Raw genomic sequence first — 23,426 nt, 5'->3', positions numbered from 1 at the left:
CGCCACTCAGGCTCCTGCGTCTCCCTCACTGCCCCCGGAGAGAGAGATGCTAAAATTAAGTGGTGCCACTTCTCAATGACACTTTAATGATAGCACCGCCGCTGCACACACACACACACGCACACACACACACATACCGGAGAGATGTACAGTATATGAGCATCTGCTAAAGATAGGCCCCTCAGACACAAACACACAATGTGAGCCCACACACACACTCGCACGTCCAAACGAGTGAGCTTTCCTTTGTCTGGCCCGCCACAGGGAACGCGGGGGACGGGTGGAGTCTAATTAAGAGCGTCTGCGGGGAGACGCTTGGGTATGCATTCATGGGTATGTAAGTGTGTGTGTGTGTGTGTGTGTGTGTGTGCGTGCGTGTGTGTCATTCCAGCTTGGCATCATCATCACATGCCTGGAACTGCCTTCATGGCTTGTGTGTGGACAACAGAGGTGCTGACAGGACTGCTTGGCACAGAGGTGCTCAGGAAGAATTTTTTGGAGGGGTGGGGGGCGGTCATCCTTACATACTGTTTGGATCAAATTTGACCCCTTTTGACATATAATGACTTTCTATCATCACCCAAAATGCAAAAATATTAACATATGTGGTGCTCCTATATGGCAGACACACGCACCTGTTGGTGTTTAACCTGTAACATATGTGCGTGCATGGAAGATGAACAGAATGGAACTTTGGAAAATTATTTACTTTTTATGTTATTGTTTTTTTTTTACTGTACATTTGTTTTCCTGTTTGTGTGTGTGTGTGTGTGTACATGCATGAGTGTGTGTCAGGGTTATCGTAAGGTCAGGGATGAAGCTCCAGGGAAGAGTGCCAAGTGCCATTGTAACAAACACACACACACACACACATGCACACACAAGAGAAAGAGTCTGGCTGGAGCAGCCAGAACATCAGCAGTGCAATACACCCGTCGTTTTGGAGGAAGATCACAACATCAAGAGATAAAAAATCTAAAACCCTCTCAGTTCCTCTGTAAGTCTAAAACCCTCTCATTTTTCCCCAGAGCAGAATAGTGGCTAATATTTTCTCTCCTGTATACAGGTGTCAAGCCTTGCTGCATCCCGGTGTTCATTTTGTGCCCCCACACACCACCAGAGGAAACAAACATCAGCTGCCAGCGTCCACAATGAATACAGACAACGCGTATGCTGCCTGCCACATGCAACCAGGTGTGTGTGCATGTGTGTGCGCTTGCTCCCGCACGAGTGTGTGACCTCGGGATGAGCGCTCTATTCTGAGCGCTGCATACCGCTGAATTGAGTTCTGTTACAGCTTGCGTCGTCTGGTCGGGTCTAGTGCAAGCGCACGTGTGTCAACCAAGGTTGAAGCGCATCAATATCTCAAATGGGACTTCACTTTCCTCCGAGCACACAGAGGAATTAAATTACAAATAGCGGCCTCTGCTTTATTAGTTTTTTTTAATTATTACAAAATTAACCTAAAAAAACTAAATGTTTTATAGTTTATTTAATTTCAACAAAATGTCCTGCGGAAGATAAGCTCACAATGCAAATGCATAGATACGCACAGGCATATATTTTTTATCCTCAGTGAAAAACGACTAACATATGAGTGCAGCTTTTACAATTAAATGACCTTTCCCTTAATGTCAGCATTTTCTGCCATTGAGTAAATAAACAAAAGGCAGGGCATTTGAGGAAATATTTTATTAGTGAAAAGATGCACACACACTCGTAACTGTATTTAACATCTTGGAAATAATTTATCAACAAATGTATGAAAGTTTACAAATGAATGTGCAGAAACATAAAATGTGTCTTGGTGCTGTAATAGATGAGCTCAAGCATGCAAGTTGAAACACTCAAGGTTATGTGACGATCAGACTCTTATTTATATCGATGTAGGTATCGATTTCTGCTTTTAGAAGTGCATGATGTCATCTAATGTGGTTAATTATTTTTTGTCCTTAAATTTTGGGGGGGAAGTTTGTTGCAAAAAGTTTTTTTTTTTTAAAGTACTTCGTAAGTCACCAGCCTTCAACATTTTCATCATGCTGCTTCAAATGAGACGTCAACATGAAGAACACACACACACAAACACACACAATGAGCGCTTTGCCATATCATCAGCCCGACATGCAATTGTTTTGATTTGTCGTCACAGGGAGGCTTGTAAAGTGAATCTAATCGCATTTCCATGTCCCGTCATATTCTCATCAAAGGAGCTGCTCGGACTGCGCTTTTCATTGTCACACACTTCACTCTGCATGTGTGTGTGTGTGTGTGTGTGTGTGTGTTAACAAGCACATGTCCATAAAAGCGTTGTCAAGTAGCGCACCGCCGTGGAACAACACGTTTCACGCTGTTCGGCCTGTAATGAACTTACTGATGAATGAAAGCGGAGGAAAAATTGTCAGAGGGGAAACGTTGATACTTAGTCACTCTTTGCTCTGTTGTGGACTTTTTACTTCCGTTCTGTCTCTCTGTGTTGTCTTTTCTCAGACGTTCTCTCTTCCAGCTGCCTCAGTGGAAGTCAAAGCTCTTGAAGGGTAGGTCAGTGTCATGCGCGTACGCTGGCGCGCGTCCACAAGCTTCCACATGTATGGAGGAGACAGTGCACTGTGGGAAAAGGCTGTAGTTCATGTTGCCTGGGCCTGACGTTAGCAGAAGTGGAGTCGGGTTGCTTTCACGTTTCAATTCTCATGCGTCTCGTTCTCCGTCACAACGGTAAAGTCAGTTTTGTAGTTTACACAACTACTTTGGGATTGTTTGCCAGTCAATTGTATTACCTTTTTTTAATCTGACCCTCAAAACCTTTTGGAAATTACAGTCACACATGTAACTATGTTTCACTAACAAAAAGTGTTTTCCTCCAAGTATTTTGAAGTTGAGTTTTGAGGAAAGTAACAAAAGTGTGTTTAGGATGTCAACGTGTGCTCTACTTTCTGAGAGCAGGATGGAGGGAGATGAAGTGTAAAAAGAAGCGTAATTAGGCCATGATTTGAACTCTCTTAGTTCCTCCCTGAGAGAGAGCACCGGGTCCTGCCAACTTTTATAAATCGAGCCAGTCTATATATATGTACCTGTGTGAAAGTGTACTTATATGTGTCTGTGTGCTTGTGTAGGAGGAAGAAATGAGGCAACTTGAACAAAGTCTACCATTAAATAGAGATCCAGGAGGGCGGCTTGGATGCATCACTGATTTCAAATGATGCAAGACTTGAGACCAAAGACCAAATTGATGCATGCTTTTGTTTTATCTTAAAATTGATCTGTCAAAACTTTTTTTCTGTTTTGCCCAAGGTCTCATTGGGACACACGTGCGACCATCAGTATTTTACAGCTTTGCAGTTTTGGTAAGCAAATCATTCCGTTGCCTGTGGCTCATGTTCGTTCTCTACTAAATGAAACTGCTTTTTTTTTTCATACAATATCTTACAAAACCTTCGAGTATGTTACATCATCTTTGTCATTTTAAATCTCTTGCTTGTGAAATTACTGGTTTGGTGTCATGCGGTGTAACATTAAGTTTGTGTCATCGAGGGCTTGAGGCTTTCAACCAAGTGCAATTTTTATTTCTTGCCTGAGTTAGTATGGAGATAAAACTGGCAGCACTCAATATATTACTTTTCTTTTTTCTTGTCTTCAGCTCTTTGATAGCCTATTTAGGGACCACTAATCAATTGATTTTTTTTGTATCCTCCCCTGTGCACGTACACACACATACATATACACACATACACTCACACACAAATACACTCATCCATTAATGAATGGATGTCTAATTAAGACTCCAAAAGTGAGGGAGTCACTTCTTTTATTTTATTGCTAGCACCTACCATCATCTCTTGCTGCTATTTTGCATTTTAATGATCATTAATAAACTTTTATTGTTTTGTTAATTATAATACCAGCCTCCCCCATAATAGGGAAACAGAAATTTTCTGCTGCATGAAGGCAATAGACAGTGGGAAAGGAGTGCCATGGGAAGGAAATGGAGTGGATCCTCTCAGGTTGAACAATTTTTTTTCCTGTAATATAAATATTACTGTACATAAATAATGAAAAACCAAATGGTAAAACCTCAGCAAACAACTTTAGGGGGTTCCATTGCATATATTCATTCACACTAATGTTTAACAAAGTCTATCCAACATTGTGGGGGTGTGTCCGTGCTTATTTTAATGATGGTGTGCACACTGGGCCATAGAGGTGCTAGGCCAGGGACGTGCATGATGGATCGTGGAGGCCAGTTGATAGCGCCATTACTCACTCACTCTCAGGCACGCACACATTGGTGCAGTTCACACCTGCCTGACACCTGTTCCCAGCGGGGGTCTGCGGTCTGCCCCTGAGACCAGCCCCAAAATTAGTCCCCATGCATGCCTGAAAATATAGTTTGCAAAAAAAACATCTTTTCAACTGGAAGGCCAATCCTGTTTCTTGGTCTGTCCAGTGGTCCACCTACCATCCATCTAATTGACACTACAGCCTATATATAAAAAGTCTACACACCCCTGTTCAAATGCTTTGTAATTATATAGTTTGTGCTTCCACCCTGCCCATTTTTAAACTCTGTTTGTATAGTTTGAAGTTAACTTTTAAACTTGACTTTAGTCATCCCACTCTATTAAACTAAAAAAAAAAAGGCAATATCATCAAGAAATGAAACTGTGTATTGTGGATCAATAGCTTGGAGGGTGAAAAATGAGAGGTCAAGGTGGTGAGAAATGAGTCAAAAGAATATTTACTGGAGACTACAACCAAGAGTCAGGCCTACATGTACAGAACATGTCCACGTGTACAGAAAGTAGCCAGACAGAAGGACAGCCAGCTTATGTTAAATGTAGGAACTGGCGAGCACGGGGAGGAGCACCTGGGGACACACAGCAGCCATATGTTGAAGCTTTGTCTCGTCCTACAAAACTCAGCCTGCCCTTCATGTGATTTGTCAAAGGGCCGTGCGCGGTGACAGGTGCGCGCTTGCAGCGGGGCCCGAGACGCGCCGGGGTCGAAACATGGAGGGGTGTGTGTTGTTTAGGAAGAAAAAGAAACACAGAAGGGAGCTTTCCAAGCAAGGTGCCTCTGGGCTTTTTTTTTTTTTTTCCTCTGCTCCCGTTCTCCTCTCTTGTCCCACCTCCCTGGTCCCGCTGCACCCTTCTACCCCCGCTTCCACTCGTACCCCTCTAACTGTGTCCTCCTGTGCAGGGGGCTGGGGCGCTGAACAGATTATGGCATAATTAAGGCGCTAAAGCAGCACATTATCCACCTGGTGGCTTAACTGGGGTGGCTAGCTCTGTGGCTAGGCTAATCAGTGTGTGCGTGTGCGTGCGTGTGCATGTGTGTGTGTGTAATTGCACTCATTTGCATGTATGTGTGTCTGCAGTGGGCATGGAGGCCCATCTCACCTGATTAAGGCCTCTTAGAGGGATGTGTTAAAAGCATTAGGTGAGGACAGGAATGTAATTCGTCATGTTTAAAGGCTGGAAATTGAATCAGGGATTAAGAGGCAGCCAAATGAGCATACACACACATATTCACACACTGTATGGAAGTCATAGCATCCTCCCTAGTTTCCCGCGTCCTGTCTTCATCTCTTTCAGCTTTGTTTGTCCATCCGTGCAGCTGAGAGACAACACAGCGCCCTCTATTTCTCTTACGCCCTCTCACCACTGTCCTCTAAGTGCCTGAATTGAAAATAATTGTGCAGACAATGCAATCAAAAGAGGAAGCGGGATAGTATACTGGGAAGAGACGCCGGTATTATTAGGTTGGGGAGACTACTAAGTGTATAGTGAAATACCTCAGAGAGTCATTTTACACCTTCAGACTTTATTAAAGCTAATGGGTTTATATAGACCTCCCTAAGGCTGGTCTATTCATTACTTGTAACCATTAGGAAGTATTGCACACACACACACACACATGCACACAACAAAGTCAGGGTGGCCGGCGGCGAGACAGGATGAGATCATGAGAGTGCGTCTTAAAAACACTTTAAAGTTAAATGGTACTAGATGAGGTTAAATAAGTGTGCTGAAAATGAATGGAAACAAGATCACATTCAAGGACTTACAGATGTGTGAAAAATGGCTAAGAATACTAATAAAATTTATTTCTTTGTAGTTCCATTTATGGACTTTTTTAATTGCCTGTTATTATTATGATTAGTAGTGACAGTTATGGTACGATTAGTAAGAGTAGTATTACTCTAGCTAAATATTTTCAAATGATTTTAACATAATGGTTCCCCCCAAAAAAGTTTTTTGTGCACAAGAAAACAATCAAACATTTCAAACTCCCAAGAAAAAGCTCATTTTTATTTTATACATTATCAGGGGCACCGTTTTTATTGATCATGTTCTTATTTTGACAAAGCAATCTGTAACGCACATGTTGATTCTAACATGACAGACTCAATAGAACTGTAACAGTGAAATGCTCAGAATATGTATTTTGCTTGTATCTTGTTCTTGAGAAACGCAATGCACTCCCAGCATGGTCCCCGTTTTCTAATTGAAGCTCTTGCGCAGTGATCGCCATGAAGGTTCAAATGCAAATCGATGTGGGAAGTGTGCACCAGCTCTGTGTCTCCTACGGGTACATTAAAATATGATTTTTTTGTGGAAAGCAAGCTACTCTTTCTCAGTCACAATTTACACATGATTAAAAATAAGCACCTTAGTTCCTTGCTCTTAATAAAACAGCACCAAGACAAAAAAGCATGTTAAAGTTGAAAAAAATTAAATTCAGAGAGGCTGAGTCATTGTCAAGGGCATTTTTTCTTAAATACAGTCGGCCTATATGAAGGGCAAGACATGTCCTCATGTTCATGCATGTATTAAATTAAAAGTGCACTGCTAACAAGTCGGCATATGCTCCTGAAATATTTCATCTGGCAAACTGAAATATTATCATATATTATCACTTGGATTTTTTTTTTTTTAACCAAACGTGAAGAATAAAATGGTTTGGGGACCATGTTTGATTACATCAAAAAATTTAATTATGTGATTTGGTTAGACTGTGATCTATTACAATTTAAAATAAAGACAGACACAAGAGCTATATTTACTTAAAACAACTCAAACAAACATTAACAATGTTTTTTTCAATAGAGATATTTAGGTCTCTTTCTTACTTTTTCTATATTTAATACCTGTGTTTTCTATACTTAGATTTAAACACTTTACCTTCAGTAGGTTGAATCATGTGTGCATATTATTTGATCTCCTTGTTTAATGTTTTATTTTTAGACTGGAGTCACAGTAAAAGGTGCACAAAAATAATTCAATATGAATACTTTCAATGTAAGTTAATTAATTGCAGGAGGTACCAAAATGTTTAATTTATAAATGCTGAATCATGAACAAAAAACTTCTTGCGTAACCTCAGTAAATATCTTCATTGCCATGTGTGGCTTGATGAGACAAAAACAAATCCATAAATAATAATTATGTAATACCTTCGTAATTATCATGTAATTATATGTAAAAATGCCACGCAGCTGCTTCATGTTACCAGGCTCATTACTCACGTGACCTTGACTACGTTTGATCGTCACACGCAGTTCAATGAGACTAATACGCCACCTGTCCCGTATTTATCTCTTATTACAGCTTTTTATAGTCCTGCATCTTTTTATTTTTTAAATGCTGCCTCATTAGTGCATGGTTACAGCAAAAAGCACATTCTACGTCTTCACAGTTTCACAAAATCCAATGTGTTCAATTTGCTTGCACATGCATGAAGTCAAATTAAGTTTAAATGTCAGCTTCAAGTGGAGCAAATAAGTGATTGGATTTTTTTTTTTGTCATCATGTCAACAATGAGCCGCTGTGCTTTCTTCACTTGATGTGTGGCAGTTGCAGTGGTGCTGCTGGATGACTTGTCTGCCATGAGCTCAAAGACAAAGAAAGGACGGTCATTAGATGGCTGTGGAGCATCAGGTACTCTCCCATCTTTCTGCCTCTGTTTTTCCGTTTCTCACATACACAGTGATTTCATGTGCGCTGTGGCTCCATGTTTGGTGTAATGTGCTGGTAGAGAGCGCCATCTACAGGTCTACATCTACCTGCTTTGCAGGTTTAAAAAAAAAAAGCCTCAGAAACTGACACAAAGACCTTTTTGAACTATTAAGTGGCCTGTTTTTGAGCAGTAGACGAATGACGATTAAAATAAAAATATCTAAAGTGATTGACGACTACCAACTTCAGAGTACTGTTTCCAAACCTTTATTGAGACTTAAATTAGACTTTTGAGCACTTGCTAGTGGAGGTGCATAAAATGGCTAGAATGTGTGTTGTTAAAGTTGAAGTTCCTCAAAGCTTGACTGAGAGCACTTTAGTTTTGTGAACACTTGCTTGTAGAATTTGTTTGCTTTGGAAAAGTGATGAATGACTGTGCCCCATTCCATTCTTCATTTCATGTACGCAAAAGTCAAAGTCATAGCTTCCCCGGAGAAATGTCAGTATGCTGGCCAAAGCTCAATGACCACTGCACAGGGATCTTACGTTTACGTAATGTAATCACCTAATCTGTTTAGAAATACTTTTACGTCCTATTTGGCAGATGACATTACGCAAAAGTAGTTTTTGTTTTGAACTTTTTAGTGTCAAAACAGGAGAATATTGAATGTTTTAAAACTGAATGTTGAGGTAGAATTTTTTATGTTTCTATATGAGGACTTGGAAGTGTGGCCTGCCTGTGGGTCTATAGGCACACACACACACACACACACAATATAACAGTGGAGTGTGTTACTTCCCTCCCCTGCCCACTCACTGCCCCTGGAACAATTTCAATTTTAATAGCTTTTACTAGTATGTAACTGAAGCACAGGAGACACAAAAGGGAAGGACACACACACACACACACACACATACACACATTAAAGGGGAGAAGTGTAGACCCCCTTGTTCAAAATAGAGCCATCAAAAAAAGAAGGCCGACCCACAGAGACAGACAGATAGAAGGACAGACAGATCCCAGGAGCTTCTTGTAATTATCCCCGTGGACAAGTTGCCTCTGGCAGGGCTCAGCTACGTACCCCCAACACACCCACTCTCGCCGCCCTCTTTCTATTCCTCTTCCCTTCTCGCCGCAAACCCCGCAGTTTGCTAATTTCATCCCGGGGATTAGCCCCTGCTTGCTTGTCTGTCTTGTAATATTTCTTGGGGGGGTGAAATATGGCCTTCTTCTACTTATAGTAGGACTTAGTGAGCTCGTGACCAACCATCCTCCCTCCCTCCCCAAACGGAGGGTTAAACAAGGAGACGAGGAGAGAGGAAGTGAAAGTGAATCTTGTACCTGCAGGGCAACACAATCTGTTTTCTTTATGCATAGAAGGGAAGCAGAGATGGAGGGAGAGAGGAAGGTGGGGGAGTCATATATCCCCTGCTAGTCTTTTGTTTAACTCTCTTTCATACCCCGAAGACTGATTTACCTTTTTTGTATTTCACATTTGAAAACAGTTTGAAGTTCTTTCATAACATCTGTGACATGCCTAACTGGCTGCTCACGATGCCGCTAATATGCCACTAAGTGTTACTACTCCAAAGTATCCACACGAGTGGCCCGAGAATGTCAGTGTATGTTGCAGGATGAGCGCGCCCATGCACAAAATGACCCGCAGCCCGGTGTCTATCTCACTGTTTCCTCTCCATCACTCCAGCCTCTCATTAGAGCCGCACAAGCCCGGCCTGTCACGTAATTAAAGGCAAAGTTATAAATGACCAGCAGGCCAAAAGCCATATTTCACAGGTGGACGCATATTTATTTATAATTTTTCACCTTTTAAATGTGTTTTTTATGCAAATGAGCACCAGGACACTTTTCAATTAACTTTGGGGGGCAGTTCCTCTATAAGTGCCACAGAGGCTTGTTATTAAAAATAGAATATTTTTGTTATCCTCCATAAATTATTCCCATGTGTCACATAAATTGTTTGGGGTAATGTATGTCGCTGTGTTCAAGGCTCTATTTCTCCTCACTTAACTACTCGGCGATTGCTTTTTTGTAACTAATGCATCAATGTTTTCATTCTCTGTTGGCTAAATACTGCACACATTATATGCAGCCAGGTAGTCAGATATGTTTCTTATATGGAGACAGACTGAAAGTTTCCCCCTCATTTTCTCCTTAATTGTCCCACAGGGAAAAAGCAAGAATAAAAAGGCATTCAGTTTCCCTAGTGATAAAAATGGTGCACCACATGAGAAATAAATGTAGTGATGGGAAATGAAGCTTCAAATTTACTTCATGAACCAGTTGTGGTATTTTTTCACTCCTCTAGAGGGCACTGTGTTCAACATTGGGCGAAAAGCATACTGACTTGCCATTTCCTAAATTCTTTTATTCAAACCAACAGTGTCATCCGGAGGAAACAAAAAATACAACTAATTCATGAAGCACATTTGAAGCTTCATTTTCCTATCATGAAAAATGTTGCTTTGAATGTGTATCAGCCAACATTACATCACATTACGTCTTGGTGGTGTAGAGCAGGGGTTTCAAACTCTGGCCAAAACTGTCTCACTGCACTGTATTACATTAGCCAGAAAACAACTGTTAACCAGAAAGAGAAACAGCACTATCTGGTGGGGGGATGCATAATTGGACCCATGTTCCATCACAAGCACGAATGTAGAATTGGTTCAAATGTGCATACGTGCGTGCGTCCGTGCGTGCGTGTGTGTGCGCATGCAGCTGTGCCCTCTCCCTGGTGCGTAAAAAACATCCATTAATTGAATTCCCTCTAATTTTCCCCCGTCAGCTTCGCCTCGCAAAGCGAAACGCCCGCCTGCCACGCGTGCCACGCCACACTTCAGGTGTGCTGGATAATGGAGGATGACATTTGTGTCCCATCATGCCTCGGGGGCAACATGTGATACATGGCTTCCTTCTATGAAGGTTAAAATCGGCTCACCTGCCTTTGGCGTTTCATTACCCACTTGTTAAATACTCTTTTGGTAATAAAATGATTAAAGGTTTTATTGCTTCACTCAAATGAGGCCTTTTTTCAAATGGGAGTAATGACTTTGGATATGCATTTACTGTATGTCAGTGGCTGTTGTGTGTGTATGTCTGAGAGTGTGTGTGTGGACAAGTGCAAGTCCAGTGTGTAAAATAATGATCGTGACAGACTTGACAATAAAGCTACCATTACTTTCAACCAAACGGCCTGTGCCGTCATTATGTCTAAAGCAGTAATACCTTTCCTCTCACGTTCAAATTGACACATTTTACCTTTGTGGCATCATCTGTGTCCTCAAGCAAAGTGTAGTATTTCTACTCAAATGAATGGGCCTGACTATTTTTTACATCCCGAGTTAAGCACTGTGGCTATATCAACGGGACATAAAATATTATATTCGAGCCATTAAGCGGAACTACAAGCCTCGCCTTGGCCAATATGGCTCCTCTGTGACTTAGCAAATCGTCATACCTGGTATCGTTTTGTCTGTGAAAACAGCTGTAAAGGGCTTTGAATAAATGTTCTCCCTAACCTAATAAACCACTTTCACACAGTTTGAGTCAGGACAGCAAAATGGCTCATGGCTAGTGACTGTCTGTCTTTATTTCATCCATTTATTAGAACACAGGTATGTGGTTAAATTGAAAAAATAGTGGTGATGGTCTGAAAGTCTGATTATGATTTTCCTGTTCTGTTCCAGGTTGTCAGTCAAATTCTGATTTCCTTTTTGCTGAAAAAAAAGTGACTTAATTTTATACATCAGTGAAATTGCTTTAAAACTTTGTAATTGCCTGTAGGATCCACAAGATGGCAGAAAAGCACTACTTTTGTCTGAATGAAATTCCTAAACTCACTTTACATAGTTGAGTTCCTTGCAGACCACTGTGGTGCCAAATCACTGCTTTTTTACTAAATAAAACTGCATTTCTAAAAATTTTAACGAATAAAAGAGAAAGCCATTACTATAGCATCGAAACAAATAGCTTGTGAGTTGTAATTTTTTAATATCCTCAGAACCATTGTTTATTAAATGAGTGGGTCAGTCTCCCTCCGGCCAGAGGAGTTCAGTCCATGTGATATATGATGGCAGTCCACTCGTCTATGCTCCACTGGACCCTGTCCAACACCTGTTCTCCCATCAGGGGATGCTGTGTTGCCGTGGCAAGGCTACGCCACCGCACAGATTGGGACTGCCCAGTTGGGGCTGTGGAGAGGATGAAGTATGAGCTTCCCTGCTATGAAATGTAAACGCTAACTGGGAGGGGGGGCCTCGGTAGAAATAAATGCTCCCTTTGTGGAAATTTCTCATTATCATATATGCATGACTGAGTGAAATCATAATAACTGCAGATAGATGAAGCATATCTGATGGATGTGGGATGAGGGAAACAAGATCTATTTGAGAATATACCTCCGAACTTGTCACACTTATTGGAAACTGGGTTGGCTCAAATTAACTCTTGAAGAAATCATTAGCTTTGACATTCACATTCTTTCCCATCCTGTACTGTAAATGGTTTACATGGCATGTCCAGTAAAACATATACACATTTTTATTGTGGTTTAACTTTAAGCAGTATAAGTTTAAGCAGACTGTTTATCTATTGTCGAGACTTCAAATTATAGATTACATATTGGGAAAATTTTATGCACAAATCCAGTCGGTTCACAGAGGGCTTACAGTACATTTTGTTGCAACTGTACGTACAATACCAGAGGAAATTAAAATGCACTCTCCAATTTGTCCAGTAGAGGGCAATACATACCCATAAATTTGGAATTGGGTAAAGTTTTCAACGAGCAATTGGAAACCTTGTGTTTGGGATATGATCATTTTATGAATTAAATTGAATGTAAATGTTTGAGTGCATGTACATTTCAGAAATTGAAACATAATTTAAGTCAGTGTGAACATTTTGCCTTGAACAGTCTTATGGAAACAACTTAATATTTTTTCACAGTCAGACTATTTCTGAATCAACCATCCTGTTGTAAGAAGAATATTAATCAGAGCAATTTTTATTCAATTATTTCTTTACAGAGAAGACCAAGGAAAAGAATGATGCCATTTGACATGTCGGGTGTTGTTGGACCGTACCAATATGGCCGGCAAACGAGGGGGAGGTCCTGTCTTCGACCAGGGATCAAACCAAAAGTGATGACATGCACGACCCTCAGTTTGTCTCGAGCCGGTCAGATGGAGACAGCTGGGTGAATTTATCGACCTTTACGCACGAATTACTACGACTTTTGTCCCGCCTGGTAGGATAGGTGAGTATTTTTTTAATTGCCATTTTCGGGTGTGGTTCACATAGCATACATTTTGCCAACTTCTTCACTCAGTGGAGGATGATGCTGCGTGTCGCTCATGCAGAAAATTGTCAATAATTTGAATTTCTTTAAGAGCATTGAATTTCAACTTTAACAATAATATCGCATATAATAGTGATTTTGCGTGTATTTTACACGTTATACGGTCACATGGAATAATTGTTTTGGCAAGTCTTTATATATATGCATATAGGTTTGTCCTTTTTTGCAAAATCAACACGTTCTAATAACTTAAATTATATTTGATGTGATGCCAACTCAGAGAATGCATCCCACAACCAATGATTGTCTGTTTGTTGAAATTAGTTTTAATTATTGGAGCACAAATCATTTGGAAGGATATTCTTATAACATCAGTGTAGCACTGGCCTGGGCAACGCATGTCATATTGGACACAGGCTGCTCAATTATATGGAATTTAACTTTTTTTAATCGAATTTTTCCACATCTTTTTTATGAAGAGTATTTTAATAATCCACATTTGTTGAATTATTTTAGCTTTTTTACCGAAATTTATTCATTGGTTAACAATAAGGGGTTATTATGTGGGTCAAACTGACCCACAGCAAAGTTTTGATTTATTTATTTTATTTTCTAGAGGAGGGGTGGGCACGTAGAGTTTTTTCTTAATGGACTGGAGGAGTATGATGGCCTCTTCTCTTAAGCCAACTTTTTATTATTATTATTATTATTGTTATTATTATTATTACATTATATTGCGTTATTTTTTAATCCCTTCTGGTTCACCCTACAGTGACGCAAAGGATGAAAAGGGAGTCAGTCTTGTCAAATGGAAAGGCTTTTTTAAAATTATCTAATTATTTGCAATTATTTGTCCTTTTTTATCATTAAACATCTAATAGGTCACACTGACAAGTGTACCAAAGAAACAAATAAAAAAGAGGGTCAAGGTCATGATGTAATTTAAAAAATATATATATATACATATATATATATATAATTGTCCAATAAATATTTAGTTGTGTTGTACATTCAGCTTTCTATGTTTTAAACCTCCTCTTCAAATTGTCAGACCCATCTGTCAGTTTTTTTCAAAAAACAAAGTGTTTCTTAATGTCAAACATTTGCCCACTTGTATCGTAGCATGTTCATATAATCCTCCAACAAGCATTTATTGTTTAATGAACGTGTTATGTTTGTGCTAGCTATGAAACCAGCAGGGTTTTGCTTGAAAAACACTTCAAAACGACGCACGAGCGCAGGCACGTACACGCACGTACAGCATTTTGAAGTGTTTTTCAATTCATGTGCTGACTCGTAAATAAACAGTGCTTGTTGTGAGTCATGATGACAGGGAAGGTACTGCGTGTCGTGCATGCTCAAAATCCAGATTATCTTGACGCTAGACAACACACGCTCGCTCAGAGTTACTGCAGGAAGAAAGCAAAGAATAATCATCTCAAGGACGTGTGCAGTATGATAGCAAAAGCTGCAGGCCGACCACAATCAGAATCATTTTTAATGGCCAAATATGTGAAAAAAATGCAAGAAATGTGTCTCCGCCAGTTAGAGTCACTCTAGTACCTTTGGTAAGACACTATAGCAAAATATACATGGAACATATTCCCAAATGTAATAACGTTGTGGTACATGATTGTTGAATTGAATTTCATGCAGATTGCATGGGTTTGATTCTTGGCCAGTGCCCCAAAACCCAATCCCAAACCGGGATTTAAAAAAAGATGGTTTGTTGTAGGGGTTCAATCGAGTCAACTTTCCAGATCCAAATTAACATTCCGAGTTTGAAGTCGACCAAAGACGCGATTTAGCCATCTCGTCTTTCATTCGGTCAATTTACAAATAACATCTGACTCGCCCCCCCCATTGCCGTCTCTAACCAAGACAGCATGTTCGCCTGAGAGTGTAAAATTAAGATAGCTGTGGATGAGCATAGCAGTTCGCCTTGCTAGCCAGCTATTCCGAGCGTCGCTTTCAAACCGATGGACTGGTGATGAGGAAGGATGGCATGATGTGAAGCTCCATTTGTGTCGCCAATAACGCTCAGACAACAACTGCGAGAACTTTATCATAGCACAATAGGCCACAACCAGAGTTTTTACCAAAAATGAAATTGGCAGCATTGCCGCAAGTCTATCCTCAAATACAAAAAAGCACGAGTGAAATACAGAGCATAAAACTAAGGAATGCTGAATTTTCTTGAGCCTGGTTATGATTTCTATCTTAGAACTATCTTTACAGTATTTCTATGCCAGTTTGTTAAAATATGTCTTTACGTCAAAATTTGAGGTCTCCTGTTCTGTGCTGAAAAATATCAATGAATCCATCGATTAATTGACTGACTCCATTTTATCACAATAGCGCGACACAGACGTGCAGTTTAAAGTGTGACGAATGAAATTGCAGGTCAAACATTTAAGTTAATGGCAAGGGTGAAGAAGCAAGTGCCAATTTTGCTGTGCATTGTTCAATAGCATCAATTCATCTCATTACTGATGACGTCATAATGCGTTTACGCGTGGACGTATAATTATGCGCCCTGCTGTGTATGTGTTTGGTGGAGGGGTGTTGACCCGTCAGTGAGGCGGTTGGCCGTCCTCTGCCATCGATCTTACGTCGGTTGAGCAAACTGTGAATGAGAGCATTTCGTCGGGGTCATAGGTCAGCACCAGGCATATATTGTTGGGGCAATTTGTGACATCGCTTTGCATGTGTTTGGGCTGTGGATCGGAGTGCAAAGTGCCTGCCGCTCTTCTTGCAACACTCACCAGATGACACCCTCTGTACATACTGTAGCGCACACACTCGCACGCAAAGCCACACACACGCACACACACACACACACACACACTTTTGTTTTTAATGCATACACAACCGTGTATGTGTGTGTGTGTGTGTGTGTGTGTGTGTGTCTCTGGATTTGTGTGTGTAACATGATCTGCTCTCCAAGGGGTGGAGGATGGACGCTGCAATCCAGCTTGTCAGACTGAAAAGAGGGAAAGAATAGCAGGGATGGTGTGTGTGTGTGTGGCTGGTATGCAGCCCGGGCTAATAGTAAAAGAGCCTGGGGTTCTTATCTGACCTCTCCTGTGTTGACCTTTCACCTCTATCCAAGACAAGCCCTTTGTGTCCACCGAGCTCGAACCTTCGAGAGAGCGTCTGTGTGTGCGTGCGTTGCATCAAAGTCTTGCCTAAACATTGTTATCTCCACTGACCTCAGTGGTGATGAGACCTCAGTGAAGCTTTTATTTTCTCTAAAGTTCCCTCCATAAACATTCGGATATGTTGACTAGAATATTCGTGTGTGTCAGTTGTGTACCGTGCATGGTGTCAATATTGATTGAGGAATGAATGCCGGTAAATTGTTACTTTAAAAAAGAGCTAAGTGTTGAAATGCTAAGCAGCCCGTGTCAGTGACATCCTGAAAGAAAGGGGGCTCCCGAGTTTAAAGGGGGTCCTAACTACAGGTTTTGTATTTGGGTGCCTGAGTGTGGTGATGGGAAGGCAGGGACCAAGGGGTCATAAAACACTACAATAGTGTCTCTCTCCCCAGGGTGAAAGAGAGACAGAAAGAGAAGAAGAGATAGGGAGGCGGGGGGCGGGAGGGGATTTAGGGATGAAAGGATCTCCCACTTCCACGTCAGGGAGATGGGAAGGAGGGGGGATGCAAAGAGGAAAGATCAACAAAGGTTATGTGAAAGATTTAACCACAACGAGTATACGTAAGTCTTTTTTTAGCACAAACCTTTAATAGACATTTTACTTGTTCTGGTGAAGGAATATATGTATAAGTGAAAAGTTGCGGAGATCAGCAATCCACAAAAAGGCAACATGATTAAAAGCGTTCCTGACCACTGAGCATATGGAACAAATCTGATTGACATATCATTCGCTTAATAGCATGATCACTGTGGTAATTTTGAATTCAGTCTAAATAATAACAAAAACAAACATGCTAAAAAAAAATCTATATAAATCATCACTCATTCGGGACATTGATGAATCCATGCAACTGGACTCTTCTTGTTTGTTGAATTTCTACTTCCTTGTTTTCCAAAATCGTTCAAAAATGACTTAGTCCATTCTGCTAATAGGCTAACCCTTTCTACATTTTTAAAAAGCAACTTTCTGGACACCCTGTGATATTTAAATGCTTTCCTCTAATATTTTAGTGGGGTACTAATGCAAAGTGACACTTTGTCATTTGGATTGTTATGTTGATTGACTGTTGGTCCCGGTTTTTGGTCGGGAGGACGCTTCCCTGCTTTCATCCTGTGTCTCCCCGTGGTTGTAAACGTCAGTCTGCTGTTTTCCAGAAGGTGTGATTACTTCCTCTGCTTCCTCTCCTTCCATGTTATGACCGGCCTTCCTCCCCTTGTCTCTCTACAAAGCAGTGCGAGGCAATGGCGGTTCGCATTGTTTCTTTACATCATGAAAGTGTGGAAGCAGAAGGTTGTTGTCGAAATGTGTATATCCCCCAAATAAATGCTAAGGCCAGAATATTAAGTTTTTACATTCGTTTGTACAGCAAACTATGAACCACATCCAGTTAACTTTTACCGCAATTGGAATTATATACATTAATAGAATTTACCAATGATGACACCCGACATGCTATCATATTATCAAACTCAACGTAATTACCAGACTTCTTTACACTTTTGTGACAGATGTGGAATGTTCATCTGCGACACGATGGTCCCTAATGGAGACATTTTGTACGGCGTTTGGATCTGATTAGATGTTGCCGTTGTTCCTGATAGTGTGTTCACTGAGTGAATGTTTTGTTCCTGCTGTGAAACAACGCAGAAATGTTCGTCACTGTGGAGACGGACTATTTGTCTTGTTACTAAGTTTTGTTCTTTCCATCTTAAATAGCTTCAGCTGAAAAGGTTCTCAGAATCATCAAGCTTTTTGGGTAACTGCGGTCCTGCCATCCATCTCGTAAGCGCTACGTCACAAAAAGCCCATATGTGCTTTCTTTATTTTTGTAGCTGACCTACAGGTTGCTTAGGTCAGATAGTCATGTTTGTCTTTGTTAGTGTGTTCGTGCACATGTACGCGTGCGTGGTTGTGCTCGCTTGGCTTCGTATGTGAAATGGGGGCCGCCAACATATGAGCAGAAGGGGGATTAGGTTGGCATTAGCATCCGCCCGTGTTAATTGCCTCCAGGTTGACCCACTTTGGTTACCAATAGATCTGCTGACCTGCCACATTATAACAGAGTTGCACAATGAGTATGGGAGGGGAAACAAAGCAACAATTTCTGTTGTGGGAATTTAGTGTGTAAGACTAAAGTATTAAACCATGACATTGAAATGAATTCAGTTATTTACAGCCTACATGTTGTTGAGTTGAAGTGTCAGTTGAACAGATCACATTTTGACTGAGTGTTTTCTTCATTGAGGTTGCGGTGAACCAGAGAGAGCTGCGGGAAGAGAGAGAGAGCGAGAGAGAGAGAGCGGAGAAAAACAAAAAGGGAGTAGCGTCTAGGTCAGGGTGTCCTTACTCTGTCAGTGCAGCTGATTTTATGGCATGCCGTCTGGACACATGCCTCCATTAGTAAGTGCTGTTAATGTGTATGCGGTGATGTGCCTCTGGAAGTTTCCGCCTGTTCTTTGCCTTTGCAACTCTGACTTTATTTGATTTTTTTTTTAAAGATTATCTTCTCCATTATTGTTCAAATTAAATTACATTAATTATGGGGGGGGTGATCTTGCTGCAACACTTAGTTATGTGATCAAATAATTGCTGCAGTTATTTTTTATTTCTGCTCCTTAGTCTGTTTGAATGTTTTGTCATGAAGGGGGACCACATGTCTTTCTTGGCAAAAGTTATTTTGATCGATATTTGTTATAATTATATTTGTTGGTTCTATTGACTGTTTTGTATTATTTCCACATCCAGTGGCCAAAGGGGTGTATACTCAACTGCATACCAAGTGTTAAGATGTCGTTGTGGTTGCAATCTTTATTGACGAATACAATTTAGAATCCATTTAAATAATGACGTTCAGAAGTCTTTGTGTACTTTCATCCCACAAATGAATTATTATACCTAAAATTATAGACTTTAACGCGAACCAGAGTGACTCATTCGTATGCTCTTCTTGCCGCAACCCAGCCGTTTTCTCGACTAATAACGTTTGGGAAAGTGTGCTTAAGGCCTGTACTGGTTGATCATTGACCTTCCCTTCAGATGGAAGTAAAGCAATGAATCAAATTAGAGGGATTCTAACCTGTTTTCTCAGATCACCAATGGGGAACTCCTATGCGGGCCAGTTGCGGACCACGCGCTTTGAGGAGGTCCTTCACAACTCCATCGAAGCATCACTCAGGTCCAACATCGTCGTGCCGCGGCCAGTTTTCTCCCAACTCTACCTGGAGGCGGAGCAGCCGTCGACACACAATGGTGACACCCACGTGCCACTTTCACAATCTCCCATAAATTGTGTGAATGCTGCCCCGAAAAATGCCAAAAGGCTGAAAAAAGGAAATAGCATGAGGGCCATAAGCCTTTTTTTGTATCAAAGCTTTGGTAGTACTTGCAAATGACCCGAAATGTGTGTATGTGTGTGCTCGCACGTGTGAGAGAAAGAGCGTGACCTCAGAGGTGCCGCTTTGACAGTAACTGTCTTCCATATCTATCCGCAGGTCGGACGGAGAACGACGAGGAGGACGAAGAAGACGGCTCTGAATCCAACAGTCCTCCAATACCCTATCAGATGAAGCCCCCTCCTGATGGATGCTGCACCACAGATGGTTTGTGCAAGACAAATTTACTCTTTACGAGCCAGTTCTTGGTCAAAAATAGCAAGTCTCCCTCCCTGTAGGCTTCTGTCAGGCAGGCAGGGATCTGCGTCTTTCATCACTGGCATCAGACTCCTTGGATTTGTTGCCGGGATTCATGCTGATCGGGCTGAAGTCCCCCTCCCTTCCCGAGAATCTGCTGGTGGGCGCCGTGGACCATCGTTTCCTGCCAGATGAACGGGGTCACAACGCTCTGCTGGGTAAGACAGAAGGAAAATCTTGAGCGCTCTCCATTAAATGCAGCTGGGAAGCTATCGATTCTCAACACGCCCACGTGTTTGCTCGCAGGCTTTTCGGGATATTGCATGGGCTGTGGAGAAAAGGGCTTTCGCTATTTCACAGACTTTGCCAACCACATCAACCTGAAACTCAGCACCCAGCCTAAGAAACAGAAGCACTTAAAGTTCCATCTGTACCGTGACAACCAAGGTGTTCTGGTTAAAGGAGCCCCCATCTGCTGGAAGGGACACGGTAAGATTGGTTCGTATCAACTTTATAATACTTTGGGGGGTTTCATTAGAATTAGTATTTTACTTTTTTTTTCCTATTCAGTTGGTGTTAATGTGTTTCTATAGCATGTTTGTTAGTTTTAGTTTTGATTTATTTTACTAGTTTGTAGTAGATTTTGCATCAGTTATATTTATTTATTTATTTTTTAATTGCTTTATTTATTTTTTTAATCGAGTATTCATTATTATTTTTTCAAGAGTAGTGGCTCCTCAGATTATTTTTTAAAAGCAGAGCAATTGTGACCAAACTGTTAGACTGCCTGGTGGTCATTTTCTCCAAAGGTTAATTTTACCAATTCGTGTACACACTGCAATAACATTTACGCTGGTCCAGGTGGACTAGCAGTAAAAGGGTAAGAACAGGTCAGACGGAAATTATAGCCTGAAGGTAATGACATCACACTCGTGAAAAGGACACTGCCCAAATCAGCAGTCCGCACGCTCAGCAACTATAAAATCCCTTTTGAAGATGAAGAAGATACTTAATTATTGAATATTGTCAGGCACCACAATGAAGTGAGTCCACCTACTAAAATGAATGTGATGTTAGTAAATATTCTCTGCTGCGTTTCAGGTGGGCGAATAAGACAGATGAGCTCGAGTCTCTCTGAGACTCATGCGGCGTCAGATGAACAGTCATCGAGTGCAGCGTTGTTGCATTCCTCACACGCACCTAGCAGCTATGCAGGTATAACAACAAAATGGGCACTTGCACTTCCAGATGAAGTGACAATAAGAAGTTACTCAGTCATCTTCCTGTCCATATGCAGCTGCATCTCACGCAAACGGCATCGCTCAAACTTCCGATACCCCGCAGTCGCTGACAAATGGCACCCACGCCGCTTCTTCAAGCACTCAGCCGGTGATAAATCATTCGGGACCAGGGAGACCATCAGCTACAGGTACCGTAAATGCACAGTAAGAAATGTCCAAAATTACAATTTAAGATGTTTACATAACGTTGGCTTTTTGTCACATGCCTCAATCCATATTTGTGGTCAAACTAATAATATTAGATTCATGTTAGGGCCATTGTGTCTGCTATCATTAACCCCCTGGGTTTGTTCACACCTCTGAAAGGGAGCGCAGCCCCCTGTATTATAACGCCAGCGCTGTAGGGGAGGCTGTCAGCTGCATTGTTTTGAGGATCGTCTTTTGTCTGCCTGATTTCATTTGCCAACACTTGAGGCACTAAAATTTCCCCCCTCACTTTCTTCTCTCTCCCTCGCTCGGTGGCCTCTATAAACCGGGGTTGTAAAATACTCTCTTCTTTTCCTTGCTATTTTCTCGCTGAATAAAAAAAGCTTCCTTCCTGTCAGTGTTGTGTTTTTTTCATGACTTCTCTAACAAGTGCGACTCCAGTCTCCATCGCTGCATTTCAACAGGGGGTTTAGTACAAACATAAAATTCAACTGCATCCAAATAGGCTCATTCAAAAACAATATAAATTGTATTGAAGAAAACTCAAACATTTGAGAGCAGTCAGAAAGATGCTCAGTAACTTTTCTGTTAAATAAACCATTATCCATTGTTTCTTGCTCCAGGGTTGCAGACAAATGCTGGACCCCCCAAAAAGAGGCATAAGGGTTGGTCTCCTGAAACTTCAAGTGCTTTGCTAGAAAATGCAGGGAAGACGCCAACATCTTCTTCACTTTTGACATCATCAACAGTAACTGCAAATGGAGCCAGATTAGGTAAAAAAAAAAAAAAAATCATAAAGAAAAAAATGCTCATTTAATTTCATATGAGGTCTAATTTCTTTAGTTGTGTTTTCTTACACATTTAGATGCCTCTGCCACACTGAGCTCCTCCTCACAGAGGTCCTTAAGCACGCTTTCTCCCTCTGGGCTGTCTGTAGCTGTGCCTGATCAACTGTTGCACACTTGCGGATTACAACCTGTCATCTTTAAAGGTCAGACACATTCATATGAACAAATTCACTGCCAGCTGGAGTCAAAGCAGAACATTTTGGCTCTTTGCAGGTATCAACCCCAGAGATTTGTCAGTTTAGATTTTCATCATTAGTGCAATGATACTTCAATTAATTTTGTAAAATGTTTATCTGCATACCTCTCCTGGATACAGGTCATGGCCCTCTTCCACAGCTGACTGGCAATTTTAGTGAAGTACTCGTCAGCTCTCTTCTGCAGAGTTGCTACTTGAGCTCTCAGACCCTCCCTAGAGTCTATCAGCACTACGGACCCTCGCCTATTCAACCCCTGTCTACTGAGATGCAGATCCTCCTCACTGTCTACTACCTTGTTCAGCTCGGTCAGTGTCACATGCTGTTAACACCTGAAAGCACAGCAGCATCCAGCTGAAACGTGATTCCCCCCCCACACACTTTATTTTTGTTATTACACTCAATGGCCACTAGACGGACGATTGGCATACATTTGTGTTTATAAGAAGATTTATGAATCTCAAACTACAAATTTAAAAACTTCTTCAATAGTTTTTATCCTGCAAGCTTGTTGTGTTTTTAAAACACAGTTTTCCAGAGAATTATTTAAATTGTTTGATTTTACTTGTTTCCTCCATGTTTATGATTTCTGTCTTCTACCCCCAACATTTGCAAGGCCCCGAGCAAGTGCCCCTGATTGAGGACTTGGAGCAGATATTCATGAGATCATGGAGGGAATCCCACCTCAGTGAAATCAGACATAATCAACAACCTCAGACAGCAGCCACCCAAGGGCGGCACTATGGAATTGAGGTTCCGTATATATTTAGTAGGAACAGTGATGTATCTATTATAACCTGTGCCAATCAAGATGCTATTACTGTTTCTGTTGTTCACAGTAAATTATGTTATAAAAATACATTTGTACGATTTAA

General features: G+C 41.1%; 1 protein-coding gene and 1 long non-coding RNA gene across 3 annotated transcripts in view; one reads left to right on the top strand and one right to left on the bottom strand.

Moving 5' to 3' along the window:
* The first annotated feature begins 319 nt into the window (after positions 1 to 319).
* greb1 (growth regulating estrogen receptor binding 1) overlaps positions 320 to 23,426 on the top strand; it is a 31,355-nt gene continuing 8,248 nt past the window's right edge. The window contains exons 1-16 of one of the 2 annotated variants that reach the window (XM_088371863.1): positions 320 to 997; positions 1,067 to 1,194; positions 2,488 to 2,534; positions 3,289 to 3,341; positions 7,851 to 7,934; positions 13,002 to 13,231; positions 19,521 to 19,681; positions 19,924 to 20,031; positions 20,103 to 20,279; positions 20,368 to 20,550; positions 21,163 to 21,276; positions 21,359 to 21,490; positions 22,133 to 22,282; positions 22,375 to 22,500; positions 22,674 to 22,859; positions 23,168 to 23,304. In XM_088371863.1, the coding sequence (XP_088227989.1) occupies positions 19,528 to 19,681; positions 19,924 to 20,031; positions 20,103 to 20,279; positions 20,368 to 20,550; positions 21,163 to 21,276; positions 21,359 to 21,490; positions 22,133 to 22,282; positions 22,375 to 22,500; positions 22,674 to 22,859; positions 23,168 to 23,304 (1,467 nt within the window). In that variant the 5' untranslated portion in view covers positions 320 to 997; positions 1,067 to 1,194; positions 2,488 to 2,534; ... (2 more) ...; positions 13,002 to 13,231; positions 19,521 to 19,527. Of the gene's footprint in view, positions 998 to 1,066; positions 1,195 to 2,487; positions 2,535 to 3,288; positions 3,342 to 7,850; positions 7,935 to 13,001; positions 13,232 to 18,486; positions 18,833 to 19,520; positions 19,682 to 19,923; positions 20,032 to 20,102; positions 20,280 to 20,367; positions 20,560 to 21,162; positions 21,277 to 21,358; positions 21,491 to 22,132; positions 22,283 to 22,374; positions 22,501 to 22,673; positions 22,860 to 23,167; positions 23,305 to 23,426 lie in introns of those variants that run through there. The other variant, XM_088371862.1, reaches the window with a different exon arrangement.
* On the bottom strand, positions 21,980 to 22,870 carry LOC148400768 (uncharacterized). Its single transcript, XR_015857707.1, has 3 exons — positions 22,659 to 22,870; positions 22,367 to 22,492; positions 21,980 to 22,261 (listed from the first exon to the last, which is right to left on the bottom strand). It is a non-coding gene; the product is annotated as an uncharacterized LOC148400768 (long non-coding RNA).

The sequence above is a fragment of the Syngnathus floridae genome, chromosome 3, assembly GCF_059516105.1.
Source record: "Syngnathus floridae isolate MCC-2025c chromosome 3, RoL_Sflo_1.0, whole genome shotgun sequence".
NCBI lineage: Eukaryota > Metazoa > Chordata > Actinopteri > Syngnathiformes > Syngnathidae > Syngnathus > Syngnathus floridae.
Note: the sequence above shows the minus strand (reverse complement) of the source record. Positions and strands in the feature narration are given on the sequence as shown.